This window comes from Mandrillus leucophaeus, unplaced genomic scaffold (assembly GCF_000951045.1).
Source record: "Mandrillus leucophaeus isolate KB7577 unplaced genomic scaffold, Mleu.le_1.0 Scaffold1054, whole genome shotgun sequence".
Lineage (NCBI taxonomy): Eukaryota > Metazoa > Chordata > Mammalia > Primates > Cercopithecidae > Mandrillus > Mandrillus leucophaeus.
This window is the reverse complement of record NW_012098699.1, coordinates 857,340-873,298: the sequence shown is the minus strand read 5'-3', so window position 1 is coordinate 873,298 and position 15,959 is coordinate 857,340. Positions and strand designations below refer to the sequence as shown.

The window sequence follows — 15,959 nt, the reverse complement described above, 5'->3', positions numbered from 1 at the left end:
AAAAAAAAAAAGGATGTTATTTGAGAACCTGCTGTATTTGCAATGTAAGAATCACAGCAAGAGGGACGTAGAAAAATACAGTATATTGCTTCATAGATTTTGTCCCTGCACCAGGGACAAAAGTGATATCCCTGATCTGATTTATACTGAAATGAATGTGAGCTATACATACATTTAAGAAAGATTAATAAAAACAAGTAAAATTGGTCCGGGTGAGGTGAGGGTGAGCTCACCTATACATCAGTCCTGACTGGGTGGGGCCACTTGTGTGGAGAGTTACTGAATTAGGAATTTAATCATTTTGATTGTTTTTGTGAGTAGCAGTCCATTATCATAATCTAATCAATTCAAAAGAGACATGATTATCTTATTTTTTGAAACCCCATTCATAATTTTAGAATCTCTTTTATTTTCTTAATAAATTATACAACTACTAAAAAAATTCTAAACATTGCATTTAAGTGTAGAAAAGCTCAAACACAGCTGTACTTGGAGGCAGAGGATTGCATCAATTCCTGCATTCCCTAAAGAATCATTATGAGTTCAATAATATCAAATGCAGAAAAATCTGGTATTCAATAACTCTTAAAATAGCATAAGCAGATGTGTTGTTCAGAATGGGATTCTTTTTGTATTGGTGAAAAAAATTTGTGAGTTTCTGGACAAGGCTATATACAGTGGTCCTATGATTTATGCAACTGCGCTTCTTGAACATTATGAAAATTAAAACAAGTGACAATACTTGTAATTTAGCATTAAATAGGGTGAGGCCTTGGAAATTGTCAGCATTTTTATCATCCAATTTCATGTCTGAAGGTCCCTGGAGAGTCCTATGACATGCTTGCAGGAAGCTTAACTGTCTTGACCATTGTCAATAGCAGCCCCCATTCACTAGGAGAACCAACAGAGCAAACTCCAGATTTTAAATGAATCCAGACTGGGTGGTGCCACCTTTGTTGAGAGTTACTGCTTGAGGTAATTTAATCATCTTGATGGTTCTTGTGATGAGTTAGGAGTCCATTATCACAACCTAATCAATCCAGAAGTCATGAAGTCTCCACCCACTAATTAAGGTGACTCAATATAAACCTGCCTCCTGTGCCTCCACATTAGCTCATTTGGAAGACCTGGCTACAGGTGGTCGTCTCCTTGGCTCAGAGTCCGTGCTGCAGCTGAGGCGTCTGTGTCTCTCTGGTTCCGAGTGGCCGCCATCATGTTCTCCTCCTCACTCAGGGTGGCTGTGGTGTGTGTGAGCAACATCAACAGGAGCATGGAGGCCCACAGCATCCTCAGGAGAAAAGGGCTGAGTGTCCGGTCTTTCGGAACGGAATCTAATGTGAGGCTACCAGGACCAAGACCCGGTCGTCCTGTAGTTTATGATTTTGCAGCAACATATAAGGAGATGTACAATGACCTCGTCAGGAAAGACAGAGAATGTTACACCCATAATGGGATCTTACACATCTTGGGAAGAAATGAGAGAATCAAGCCCGGTCCAGAAAGATTTCAGGAGTGCACTGATTTCTTTGATGTCATCTTCACCTGTGAGGAGAGTGTCTATGACACAGTGGTGGAAGATCTGTGTTCCAGAGAACAGCAGACCTTGCAGCCTGTGCACGTGATCAACATGGACATCAAAGATACCCTGGAAGATGCCACCCTGGGAGCTTTCCTCATCTGTGAGCTTTGCCAGTGCCTGCAGCAGTCAGACGACATGGAAGACAGTCTGGAGGAGCTGCTGTTGCAAATGGAGGAGAAGTCAGGAAGAAGCTTTCTTCACACCGTCTGCTTCTACTGAAGATCTGGGCTGGCTTTGTCCCCTTCCTCAGTAAGAACTTAGGCATGGGACTTTAGTCCAGATTTATTGTGAGAAGCATCTGCAAAGACCTTTCACTGAGTGCTGTTTGTATTACTTTTGTACATATCACTTGGAAAGGGACGATTACCAAGGAAATATTTTATGGGAAATGAGAAGGACTAACAGTTTTAAAAGCACTGAAACATGCTTGGCATTGTTCTAGGTGCATTACATAGAATAATGAATTTAGTGCTTATATAATTCTACAAGGACGCTATCCCACCATGACTGCATTTTCCAGATGAGCAAGCAGAGTTGATAATGGACTGCTGGAAAAATGATTTGTTTAAGGGTACTCAGCAGATAAATAACATTGTATAGATAAGCACCTTTTAAATGAACTTTCTTTTCACAATTTGAGGGCTATTTTTTTAATTTTTAAATTTTTTAAGTTAGTTGAGACCAATGGAGTGTGGTATATTAACTTAAATGTTGTTCTTCTTTAATAAGAGTATAATATTACATGTTTAAAGAGATAAATGTTTTTACCTATAGATCATATCTTTTTTACTAGTGCTCACTTTAATAGATAAAATCCAAGCTGGATAATGAACTACATATTATTGTAAAATTTGGGGTTATCTACTCAAATAATAGTTCATCAAATTAAATGAAATAAAAATTTTTTTTAAAAGTATATTCTTATTTCTGTTTGGGGGATGGATTTCAAACTACTAAGTGACATGCTTTTGTTTAAACCTTATGAATTACACTGAAAAAAAAAAGGGATCTTTCAGAGTGAAAATTTTATTAAGTTTAAAATGTTCATTGCTTTGAGCATTGAGAACATCAGGTGATAAACCTAATGATGTTTTCAAGGAGAAACAAGTGAAACACTTCATAATCCTTGGTAGTGGCACTAAACCATGTTTACCCATAGAGGAAAAATAGTTCCGAAGTAGTTGTTCATAGTTGAATTAATTTACATGTTATCTATTGAACTAGACTGATTATGGCAACCTAAAATAACAGCAGAGATTAGCTCTCAAAAGACAATGAGTTTATTTGAATGAAGGATTGGAATCAGGAATGCACTGGGTATAACAAGTCACAGGTGTATCCTGAGAGGTTTGGGTAAGGGGAAACTTTTAAAGGGAAAAAGAAGTCCACAGAAGCTGCTTGGAAATAAATGTATTGGTCACAGCAGCTGATTGCAGGAGTTGGCATTAGCTTATTGGTGCAGACAGTCATTGCTAGGCATGTGTTCTTGAGAGAACATTTTATCTGGAATGCTGCAGTCTTGAAGAAAATGCAGTTATAGAAATACGTGTGGACATGCAGAATGAGCAAAGTGTGTAAGACCTGCTGATGGTGTAAAGCATGTAGGATGTGCCATAATCTCTTGTGGGTTTTAGGGAGTCCTTGTGATAGTTCTTATCTAAAATATACAAGCATGGGCTCCCCTCCTTCATGACCTTCCAGCTCCACTTCATCAGCCTTCTCCACTGTGAATTCAGCCTTTTTCACGTTTTCCACGCTGGACTCCTTAGAAAAAGTCCCTATGTGCTGCCCACATTTAAGGAGTGTGGACTTGTGCTCTACTTCCCTGTGGGTGGATTATCCACGTAAATTATGTGGACTTACTCCACACAGATGTGTCTATTCTCCCCCTCATGAATGTATGTATTCAGTTATTTCTTCATAGCAGTATGGAATCTTGGATATTTCTTTTTCTATGTGGGGTTACAGTTTGATCCTTCTTTGTTTTGTTGCTCAAACTGTTGCTGTTTTGGCTATCGCAAGCGCTTTCAGTTGCCTCCTGGGCCCTTTCACGTGCCCCATCGTGGTGTTTGTTTTGTTTTACTTCATTTTTCATGGGAAAGGAAACCCACTCTGACATTATGAGATGCCCCAGGTTCGTCTTATATATTTCCAGCCTCAGTCCCAGAATCAACAATTTCTCCAAATCATCCTGTTTGTATTACTGGAGGATGATGAGAGTAATCAAAATCGGGTGTGCTTGATGCTACTAAGGTACCAGCGTTTTCTGTCCTGCATCCTTTGGCTACATTTAATTTTTTTCCCCTTGTCTTAATTTTCAGTTTGATTGTGAGGCATCTACATATAACTTTCTTTGTTTTTAAGCCTCCTTGAAGTTCCATGAGCTTTTTGAATCTGTAATTTTTCAGCTTTTTACCTAATTTGAATAATTTCACAATTATTGCCTCAAAAACAAAAATCAGTTCCATTCTTTCTCGCACCTCATTTTGAGACCCAAACTACACATCTGTTAGACCTTTTGATATTGTTCCTCCAGTACCTGAGGATCTCTTTCTTTTCTTTTTTGTTCTTTTTTTCTCACTTCTTCAGTTGGATAATTCTGCTGATAGACCTTATGGTTAATTTTTAGAAGTAGGATTACTGTGGTCAAAGAGAAGTATAGGCCAGAACAGTGGCTCATGCCTGTAATCCCAGCACCTTGAGAGGTTGAGGCAGGAGAGTTGCCTTGAGGCCAGGAGTTCAAGACCAGCCTGAGCAACATAGTGAAACCCTGTCTCTACAAAAATATAAAATATAGAAATTAGCTAAGTGTGGTAGCACACACCTGAGTCCTAGCTACTTATAAGACTACTTGGAAGACAGAGTAAATGTGTTTTTAAATTTATTAGATATTCAAGATTCCCTCCATAGAGGTTATAACATTTTTCATCACCACTGGCAAACATGCCTTTTCCCTCACAAACTTGCCAGCAGGGTATAGTGTCAAGCTTTTGAACATTTGTCAATCTGATAGTTTGTCAGGTACAGTTGTGCATCTGTAAAAATAGCTTCCAGCCATTCTCTCTGCTGAACACATGTGCCATTCCCCCATCATGATGTGCAGTCTCTTACCCATCCCCTTTTATCCAGGGACATTGCCTTACAACTTACTTCAACCAACAGACTGAGCTTGAAGTATTACATACTCTGCTTCATGGATTCGACTTGTGTAAAACTACAAACAAGCCACATGGTGATTACATAATCCAGGTCAGACTTTGGGGTAGATTGGACATGGGGCTGGGAGCAGTGGCTCATACCAGTAACCCAAAATAAAAAAATTAACCTGGTGTGGTGCCATGTACCTGTACTCCCAGCTACTAGGGAGGCTGAGGCAGGAGAATTGCTTGAACCTGATAGGTGGAGGTTGCAGTGAGCCAAGATGGCACCACTGCACTCCAGCCTGGGCAACAGAGCGAGACTCAGTTTCAAAAGAGAAGAAGAAGAAGGAGGAGGAAAGATTGGACATGGGAAGTGAAGAGGGAGAGGAAGTAAAGGAGAGGAAATAAAACAATTACAAATAAAGCTGTTAACATACTTATAATGTTAAGTTTTTTTCATGAAATATAAAGTATTTCCCTCATTTTTTGAGTGTTTTATTAGTTTTCTTATGGTAATTTTAAAATGGAAGAAAAAACACACATACACAAATACAGAAAACCAAACAAAATAAAGGAGTTGGTTAAGAAAATATTATAAGGCATACATCATGTAATCAAGAAATAGAAATTTGTCAGACACACCTAAAGCAATGTTCATTTGACCGGTCCTTATCACAATATTCTTCTCTCTGGCATAACTCACTTTTATAGTTAAGATTTATCTTCAAATCTTCCTGAAATTTGTATCCAAATGTCAGTTTTCATCTTCAATAACCATGTGAACATCCATTTGCCTCTTTCTCTGGCTACTTCCTCAAGAAACCATTGTATTTTCAATACAGCAAATCTAAATCTCAATTTCCCACTCTACATAGTAGATAGTCAGATGTAGGAGGTCACCATTACAACTTCCAATCAGAGCTCCCCTCCCTCTATCCAATAAGCCAACACTAGAGGTATTCAACAACCTAGAAAGTCTTCTCACCATATCTGCTCAACACATAATCATGCCCCATACTTCCCACACCCTGATTTTTAGTGATAATATTAGCTCTCACCTCTCATGCTTCCCCACACCCAACTACTGCCACAGTTCTTAGCAATTCTAGCATCCACACACATTATCCACCCAACACCCTCAACACTCTCAATTCTCCAACTGCACTTGTCTACACCCCACCAGAGACACCCATGGCCATAGTCATCAAGAACCTCACCACCAGATCAAAATCTGAAACAGTCATGCCCCAACTATAAGACCACATCTTGCCATTCACTTTTGCTTCTTTATTTAAACTATAAGGGCTGTTTCACCATGCATTGTTCCACAACCCATGGATTCCAGCTGTCCCTACTATTCACCCTTTCCGGTTCAAAGCCAGGTTTCATGGTTTATCACTATAATTACACCCTTTCAAACTCCCTCAGCATTTCTGCACCTTTCTCTTCTGTCACATTTGCATCATCCATGTCCAAACAGAGAGAAAAGAGAAACTCTACCACCTTGTCATGTTTTTCCAAATGGATAGGCTGGAAAAAGTAGTATCTATGGGACAGTCTCACTTTTATCTTCAGAAGAGCTCTCAACACTATCACAAAAACCTACACTCAAGTTTGTATTCCCATACTTTGAAACAATTATCTATACCAAATATCCTCACCCCTATCCCCAGTCATGATCCTGACTGCCCACTGACAGCTGATGGCCTTGCCTTAAGCCACATTGACAGAATAGAGAGAAACTATCAGTGAGGAAACACCTCACTGCCCTACCACCAAAACTTCCACTTATGTATTTGGACCCAGCCACCCTGAAAGTCAGAAATCTGAGAGTGATTCAAAAGTCCTCCTTTTCTCATCAAGAAGTCCGCTCATGTCAGCTCTAACATCCCTCTCCCATGTGTCCATTCCTCTGCCTTTTCACAGACACTTCTTTCCTCCAAGCTTCCAACCTCTCCTCCACGAACTACTGTACCAGCTGGGTTCCCCACTTCCAGTCTTGCCTCCTGCTACCTACACTCCAAGAGGAAAAGGAATATTTTCTTAAACTTTGATGTGAAAGTTGTTACTACCAAGATGAAGTCCACTATCGTCAGATCCAGGTGAAGTGGAGCTGGAGGGTCATGAAGGAGGGGAGCCCATGCTTGTATATTTGAGGTAAGAACTATCACAAGGACTCCCTAAAACCCACAAGAGATTATGGCACATCCTGCATGCTTTACACCATCAGCAGGTCTTACACACTTTGCTCATTCTGCATGGACACACGTATTTCTGTAACTGCATTATATTCAAGACTGCAGCATTGCAGATAAAATGTTCTCTCAAGAACACATGCCTAGCAATGGCTGTCTCCACCAATAAGCCAATGCCAACTCCTGCAGTCAGCTTCTGTGACCAATAAACTTTGTTTTAAAGTAGCTTCTGTGGACTTCTTTTTGCCTTTAAAAGTTTCCCACTACCCCAACCTCTCAGATGTACCTATGACTTGCTATACCCAGTGCATTCCTGTTTGCAATCCTTTGTTTAAATAAACTCATTGTCTTTTGAGAGCTAATCTGTGCTGTTATTTTAGGTTGCCATAATAAGTCTAATTCAGTAGATAACATGTAAATTAATTCAACTATGAACAACTACTTCTGATCTATGTTTCTCCTATTAATGAACGTGGTTTAGTGCTACTACCAAGGATTATGAAGTGTTTCACTTGTTTCTCCTTGAAAGCATCATTAGGTTAATCACCTGATGTTCTCAATGCTCAAATCAATGAACATTTTAAATTTAATACAATTTGAATCTCTCAATATGAAAGATTGCTTATTTCAGTGTAATTTATAAACCTTAAACAGAAACATGTGGCTTAGTGGTGTGAAATGCATCCCATCTCCCAAACATAAATAAGAATATACTTTTTATTAACATTTTTTATTTGATTTTATTTGATGACTTGTTATTTGAGTAGATAATTCTAAATTTTACAATAATCTGTGGTTTATTATCCAACTTGGGTTTTATCTATTAAAGTGAGCATTAGTAAAATAGATATAATCTATATGTTAAAACTTTGTCTCAAATATGCAATATCATATTCTCATTAAAGAAAAATATTGAAGTTAATATACTTCATTGGTCTCAACATAAATTTTTAAAAATATAATATATATAATATATATACATAATATATATATATACAATTCAAAAAGAGAAAAGAGAATTTATTTAAAAGGCAATTTAAAATGACCATAATTCTGCCATCATACAGATCAGTCAGTGTTTAAAATGATGGAAGTAGCACAGTGGACAGTCTTTGATTATTATGTAGAATATGCCTATGAATCAGGAAAGACATTAGAATATTTAATAATGTATGTACAGCTGGTGGTTAGTTTGTTTAAATCCAAATTTAATTACCTTATTGGATATTTGATATTTGGTTATTTAATCACAGTCATCTTTAACAGCTACATTGATTGGTGTTTTATCTCCTGTAATCCTTTGATGGCTTTTTCTTGCCTACCATTTCACAGAGGTTCAGACAGCAGTAGTAGTTCCCTAGGAGAGTTTATTGATGAAACAGCGTCTGCAAGATTTTAAAAGTTTCATTCTTTTCTAGACTTATTTAAAAAAAAAAGATTAATAAAAGAAAATATACATTTGTTGGTAACTGATTTTAATTATTTTTTAAAACTTGGACCTTTCTGGAAGGGCAGCATATAAAAACATCAGTCTCGAGGAGGGGACAACAATACTACCTCACTACTACACCGGCAATGACTGGTTCTTCAAACACAGTGGAGTGTGTAGCTATATGTTTTATAATTCATAATGATAGCCTCAATCATCAAGAAATACTTTTGATATTTTATTTTCCCTCAGAATATCTAGAGTGCTAAATTTTTAACTGCCTTTTCATTGAGTCGAACTGTGGGATTCTGATTTGTATTGAGATTGTAAGTTCCTCACTGGTATACCATCATCCTGGAGGGGTGCTGTATGACTGAGGAAGAGTGAGAGAGAGAACGAGAGAGACAGAGTGTGTGTGTGTGAGAGAGAGAGAGTGTGTGTGTGTGTGTGTGAGGAAAGAGAGATGCTAACCTTGTAGCATATGAAGAATGTCTGTACCCTGATATGATAGTTACATAATCAGTATATTTGGTTTCTAGATCACTGTGCTTCTTTTTTTAAATCTCTAATTAAATATGCTTAAATTTGGTTTGTTAATTCTATTTTAGAAATTATAATTTTAGTTTATATTAATTTCATTTATATCTTACTGAAGAAATCTTTCCAATTGGGAAGAGGTTCTAATATTCACATGTTCTAATACGTTGTTTATTGTAAAACAGCTAAATTTGGAGATATGTAAAGCCTTGTTTCCTCTGTGTGGTTCAGCTACTTTCCATTTGGTATTACACACTCAAATTTACATTTATCTATTAAAATTGCCATTTTATTAAACCTTTTTATGCACAGTAGATTCAACTTGTGTCTGAAAATGTCTCTTGTGCTTTTTTGATTTTGCTGACTTTAAAAGGATTAATCTGGATAGACATTATGAAAAGGAAAGGTTGCGTTTAACATATTTTTTGAACGTTGTAGGACAAAACATAGCTGATTAACCTTGAAGTGACTGTTGTACCATGTTTGTGCACATGCTTCAGAATCCTATGGAAGAGAATGTTCCTACTTGCAGTACATCAAAGGAATGGATGGTGGACCGTACTATTCATGTTTTGAAACATAAATGTTCACTTTAAAGCAATTGCCATAACAGATAAAAACCTGAACTTTCATTGGATTTTTGTTAATTTTCCTCATTTTGAATTATGTGCACCACCATAGCTATATCAGTTTGATACAGTATTGAAAAATTATCAGTTATATTTTTCTGCTTATGATCTATTTGTAGATTAGGTTTAAAATGGACTTAATCCATTTTTGAGGCTGAGTGAATTTTTCTAAACAAGAACCATTTGCAATATGGATTTTCATAGAGATCAAACCAATTACAACTTATCATTAGGAGTTGCAAGCACATATTCATATAGTCCAGGTAAAAATACACTAATGAGTATTTGGTAAATCCCAGTAGGCTTTTACCATTAGCATAATTTTGTGTTGTACAATTAAGTTACAATTATATCTCTAATTTTGGATAATATTCTAATATTCATTGGTTAACAATAAAGTGATGAAAGCTAAAAAATAAAAAGTAAAAAAATAAAAAATTAAAAAAAACCCTAATGTCCAGAATTTACAGGCTAGCTGGATTGTTTTTAACAAGGTCAAAGTAATCAAAGCAAAAAATATGTAAGACTGATGAGCAAGGTCTGTTTTCTAGGACAGTCTATTTTCTCTAACATACCTTTTTAGTAAGTGTAGTTTATTACTACAAATGTACATACAAGCTGTGAATCCTGAGATGAAGTGTTACATTTCACAACAATTATTTTTAAATTTAGTGAAATATTTCAGAAAACTTCTTGCAGAAAAAAATTAATCTAGGAATAAATTTTATGCTAACAAGAATGAGAATATGCATATATCGAATACAAATGGGGTCTTTGCCCCACCTCAGGAATGTTGTAGCCATTGTTACAATTTTTTAATTAATCTGTAACTTCCTTTTTGTCACAACAAAGGATAATGTTAGCCCAGGAGATTGCATTTCAAAGCTGCTTATGTCGACTGCTCCTTTTTAGGTTTTTCATGATCTTATTTTGTATGCTGCTTTCTTTTTAGTTTGTTTTTTGTTTTGAGACAGAGTCTCACTCTGTCACCTAGGCTGGAGTGCAGTGTCACAGTCTTGGCTCACTGAAACCTCTGCTTCCCGGGTTCAAGCGATTCTCCTGCCTCAGCCTCTCGATTAGCAGGGATTACAGGCGCCCACCACCTTGCCTGGCTAATTTCTGTATTTTTAGTAGAGACAGGGTTTCGCCATGTTGCCCAGGCTGATCTCGAACTCCTGGACTCAGGTGATCCACCCGCCTCGACCTCCCAAAGTGCTGAGATTACAGGTGTGAGCCAGCATGCCCGGCCGCATGCTGTGTTTTCAACTAAAGTTTTAACCAAGGATATATTAAAGTGTTTGGAACTTATACATTTTGCAGCATCTGGTTGGTACCTTGATAGGGGGAAGCTCAAGAGGAATGAAAATGGGAGATGGTATGTGTCTGTCTCCCTCCGTGGCCCCTCAAATGAGTGTGAGCTCCTCAGACATTGGGAAAGGCTCCACATGCAGCAGGTGCCTATGCTTTGGTGAGGTGCTGACCGTCACAGCCATGGCCCTGGAACAAGAGAGGCCAGCAGTAGAGTTCTACCTGAGAGCATGTTCTGAACAGTCCCTCTGCTCTTTCAAGGTGTTCTCATAAATATATAATGCTCTGTTACTGCCCCGCTTCTGGGGCTGGAGGACTGCTTGAAGACAGGTCATCCCAAGGATCGTCATGGGGGCTGCAGAGGTTATAGGGAGAGGCACAAGCAGAGAAGGTGAATATGAGCACCCTATTTCTGCTCCGCTTAGCTGGAGATGGCCTATGTTTGTCTTTATCTCTCTTTGCAACCTACAAAGCCCTTTCATCTCTAAATCTGATGATCTTCACAGTCAGTTTAGAGAAAGCACTGCAATATGGAAAGAGCCCTGAGCTGAAATTTGTACTATCCGGGTGGCCTTACAAGGAATTAGGTGGCGGGGGGAACGGGGTGGTCCTTTGACCACATGATATGGACACCGTTTCTAAGAAGTGATGTTTATTGAACCAAATAGGAACAGTGCCTTACATAGTTCTCATTTCACTCTCTCAACTTTGCAATGATATCTTAGTTCTATTATCACCATTTTGTAGAACTAGAGATTGAGGCTTACCAAGGTGAGTTAAATTACCCCCAAATCATGGGGGCAAAGCCAGGACTTCATCCCCAGTCTGTGTTGAAAGCTCGTGTTCTTATCTCTGGTCAGATTGTCACCTTTTGAATACTCCATTCTTTCCAGCAGGAAAAGGTTCAACATCACCAGGAGTAGGTTATCTCTTGTGGAGAGAAATGTGATTTTTTTTGTTATAACTCAAACATATCCTACTTCTGAAAGGTGTTTAAGGCAATAGCCAGAAATAATAGAATGTATAGGACAAAAAAGTAAAATACAAATCTGGTACCACATATGGGAAGGCTGGAATCACAGAAATAATTGTTCTGTAACAGAAAAATTGTCTTCTATGATTATACATAATATTGAACTCGGAGCTACCAGGTATCCATGACAACAGTAGGAAAATAAAATAAATCTAAAAATGTTACTTCTCAGGAGAGTTTTTTGTTTGTTTGTTTGTTTGTTTGTTTTTTCTTGGACGGAATTTCGCTCTTTTTGCCCAGGCTGGAGTGCAATGATGTGATCTCAGCTCACTGCAAGCTCTGCCTCCCGGGATCAAGCGGTTCTCCTGCCTCAGCCTCCCAAGTAGCTGGGACTACAGGCACCCACCACCATGCCAGGCTAATTTTTTGTATTTTTAGTAGAGACTGGGTTTCAACGTGTTAGCCAGGCTGGTCTCGAACACCTGACCTCAAGTGATCCGCCCACCTCGGCCTCCCAAAGTGCTGGGATTACAGCGTGAGCCACCGCGCCAGGCCTGCATGCTTATTTTTTTAAACCAGTGGTACAGGGGTATACAGAATAAAGCATGAAAGGCCCACTTTGTCCTCCTCCATCACTCTCACTCCCCTTTGCACTTCTACCCACAGTTGAAAGAGCTTCCACAGTCTTTGGAGTCACACAGGAGTGAGTTTAAAGTCTAACTCTCCTACTTACTTACTTACCTGGGGAACCTGGAACAAGTTACTTGTCATCTCTTAGCCCTAGTTTTATCATCTAAAAAACTAAAGTTAGCAGTTTTGAACTCCCTAGTTGGTAGTGATCAGCAAAGGCACTTGGCCCAGAGTACAGCAGGTGTTCAGTGGAGAAACTTCTCTTTCCATCCCGTCCTTCTTTCTGATTCTCATTTTCCCACATTGCTCCATCGCCTCCCCAGGATACCATACCTTTCACATTGACTTTCATGATAGACTCTCTGTGAGTGACACAGAATTCATCAATGATAGAAGTGGTGTGGATGACGACCGAGACGTCCTGGCAGGCTCTTTTAAGGCATGACTCATCCAGAACGTCTCCTTCCAGCACTGTCAGCTTGGTCTTGTTCTGGAGCTTCGTATCAACATGGGTCAGGTCATTGCAAGGATTTCTGGATCTGGCTAGGAAGTTTTCTGATAAAGGTGATGTTTCATAGGTGTTCAAGGATGGTTAGAGTAGGGGTGTTAGAGTGGAGGGTGTACATTCCATAAAAGGAACAAGTAAACAAAGGCACAGAAATCAGCATGCGTAGCGGTTGATTGGGAAAGAGCAAATATTTGTTTGTACTTCACCTCGTTCCAGGAAACTAATCTGAACAGTGTGTTGTCAAGTGTGCTTGGAATATAAGCATTGCTAGAGCCATGGGAAGCTCACCATATTTCTTAAGGGGAGTAAGGTGATTATAGAGAGTTGTGTATAAGAGGAAAATATTTTAATTTAATTCTATATGTAACCGGGAATAATGATTTTGGGTCTCTGGCATCATACCAAATAAAACCTATTAATTACATGTAAAAGAAGTAGAAAAACAGACTGGCCACGGTGGCTCACCCCTGTAATTCCAGCCAGCACTTTGGGAGGTTGAGGCGGGTGGATTGCTTGAGCCCAGGAAGTTGAGACCAGTCTGGACAATGTGGTGAAACCCTGTCTCTACTAACAGTACAAAAATTACCCGGGCTATAGTGCCTATAGTCTCAGCTACTTGGGAGGCTGAGGCAGGAGGATGGATGGAGCCCAGGAGGTGAAGGTGGCAGTGAGCCAAGATTATGTCTCTGCACTCCAGCCTGGATAGCAGAGCAAAACACTGTTTCAAGAAAAAAAATTAAAAAAAAGAGAGAAACAGAAGCAGAATTGTGATGCAGGAAGTTAACCTTGGCTTGAGGATATAAAATGGACTGGTATAGGGGATATGAGAAATTCAGGTGATCAAGAGATTAATCAGAATGTCTGTGCCAAGGTTGAGACGAGGGCTGGAGGCAGGGTCCAGCAGTGGAAGCAGAGGAGGGGAGAGATACACCAGACTGGAATTTCAGACCTTACCTTGAAGGTCCTGGTACCTACTGGAGCTGGGCTGAGAGGAAAAGGGGAAGATAAAATTACCCCCACAATTTCCTGCTTGGGCAACTGAGAGGAGAGTGGAGCCATGACTCAGGAATTACAGATAAAATGATAAAGTGATGAATTATGAATGAACGAATTTCATTGAAATGATTAATTTTGTTAAAAAATCTTATTAAATAGCATCAAAAGCAGATAGAGATGCTGACCATGAGTTAGCCACCGATGAACTAACATCCCAGATGTCTAGCCAGGGGCAGTGGTTACAACATCAATGTTTTCAGGCTCCTCTGAAATCCACAGGTAGTGATGCTGCCAGCAAAGTTGTCACCTGGAATTAGCCACAAAATGAACACCATGCTACATGGAGCTCAGATAAACACTCTATACTCATTTGTGCTTTATAATCTGCCTACAGCCCACAGCTTGCTTCTTTCCTTTTATCTCTATCTCATGAGGTAGCTATTCTGAGTCCCACTTTATTGGTGAAGAAACTGAGGCTGAGAGAGGTTAAGGAGAGACCTAAGGTCAGGCTTCTAGTGAAGGCTCAAATCTGCCCATCCCACCTGTCATTTTTGTACCCTGTACCCCAGGTGCAGGACTGGCTGTTTAGAATCAACTTTTCTGAGAAAGAGTAAGAATAAGCCAGTTTAACTGAAACTGGCAACAAAGGCTAAAGAACAGTGATAGTAAAATTCAAAGTGAAAAATTCAAGGCTGGAGAAATTCCTTCCTGGGGTACAAGCAGGACTATTTGCTCTCCTGATGCCTCTGCCATGTTTTGTCTACTTCCAGACCCTTCCCTTTGTCAGGCAACTCTAAGAAGGCCCTGCAGTGGGGGGAGGTAGGAAAGAGGCTGCTGGGGAGGAGGTGGCTAACAGCCTGAGAGTGGAATTTTCTCTGATTGTTTTTCCACCTCTGCCCTTCCTACTACCTTCCTCTACTTCTTTGCTGCCAACTTCAGAAAGACTGGCTAAAAGGAATTGCTATGTCAAAGCAGAAGAACTCCAAAGCAGAGAGAAAAGGACTCTTCCCCAGTGAGTTTGCAGGGATCTAGAAGGACCAGGAAAGGCGACTTTGTTGATGAAGCCATAGCTTCCTCCTTCTCCAAGGCACTGTGGACTTGGCAAGTGTTTTATGTAGACTAAATGCAGTTGCTTTTATGGCATGACCTGAGCTAGAGGGAGGTCTAGAGAAGCTGCTAGACAACTACAGCTTAAGAGCACAGAAGCTGCACTAGACTGTCTAAGTTCAAATCCAGCTTTGCCATAATCTAACTGAGACACCTTGGACAAGCTGATTAACCTCTCTGTCTCATCATCTGTAAGAAATAAGGCTAATAATATTACCAATCTCATAAGGTTGTTATGAACAGTAAATGAGTCAGCACATGCAAAACCTTTAGCACAGTGCCTGGCACAGAAAGAACACTGAAATGATTCTCTGTTTTATCTTCATACAGACCCCTGCCCATCCATTATGCCCCCTGCATTTTCACTATAGGGGAACTGTTCCTCTAGGCTGAGCATTGCTTTTTTCCTGATATCAGATGCTAGATTGCAAATACTGCTGAGACACAAGGATTACAAACATTTAATATTGGTTGTGCATTAATATTTGTTTATCAAAGACACCATTAAAACAGAGAGTGGAGGAAATGGGACATTTGCAGAGGTCAGAGAAGAGTGAAAGAAGAGTAGATTTTGGGTGTGGTCCCAGAGTGCGGTCAATGGGGGGCTTCTCTGTGCACAGGGCAGGACCCTCTGGGCAGCCAGAGCCCACATGTAGACACACAGTCCCCTCAGTCCTTTGGGTCGGGGAAGATGACAGGGAATTGGTTTGGGACACACATGGAGGCAAAGGAAGAGACTGAAGACCTGTTTTGCCAAGTATCAGCTCCAGGGCCAAGTGATGAAGCCTCTGGATGAAGCTCTCGTCTCAGCTCTGTTACACATTAAGCAGATGTTCTTGGCAAGTCACACTATGTTTCTGCACCTTGATGGGTTCTTAGTTCAGTTGGATGTTACCCCACTTCTTTTTCCTTTCTTTTCTTTTCTTTT

The 15,959-nt window shown here is 39.5% G+C and overlaps 1 protein-coding gene and 1 pseudogene across 1 annotated transcript; one reads left to right on the top strand and one right to left on the bottom strand.

Annotated features, from left to right (window-relative positions):
* Positions 1-15,959, bottom strand: part of LOC105541378 — a 30,762-nt pseudogene that overhangs the window by 13,487 nt on the left and 1,316 nt on the right.
* Positions 1,214-1,798, top strand: LOC105541341 (putative RNA polymerase II subunit A C-terminal domain phosphatase SSU72-like protein 2). The gene has a single exon (XM_011982317.1). It carries the CDS (start codon positions 1,214-1,216, stop codon positions 1,796-1,798), a length of 585 nt encoding a protein of 194 aa, XP_011837707.1.

What these genes read in the sequence shown, in the direction of transcription:
- LOC105541341 (XM_011982317.1), top strand. Translation starts at nt 1,214, where the DNA reads ATGTTCTCCTCCTCACTCAGGGTGGCTGTGGTGTGTGTGAGCAACATC.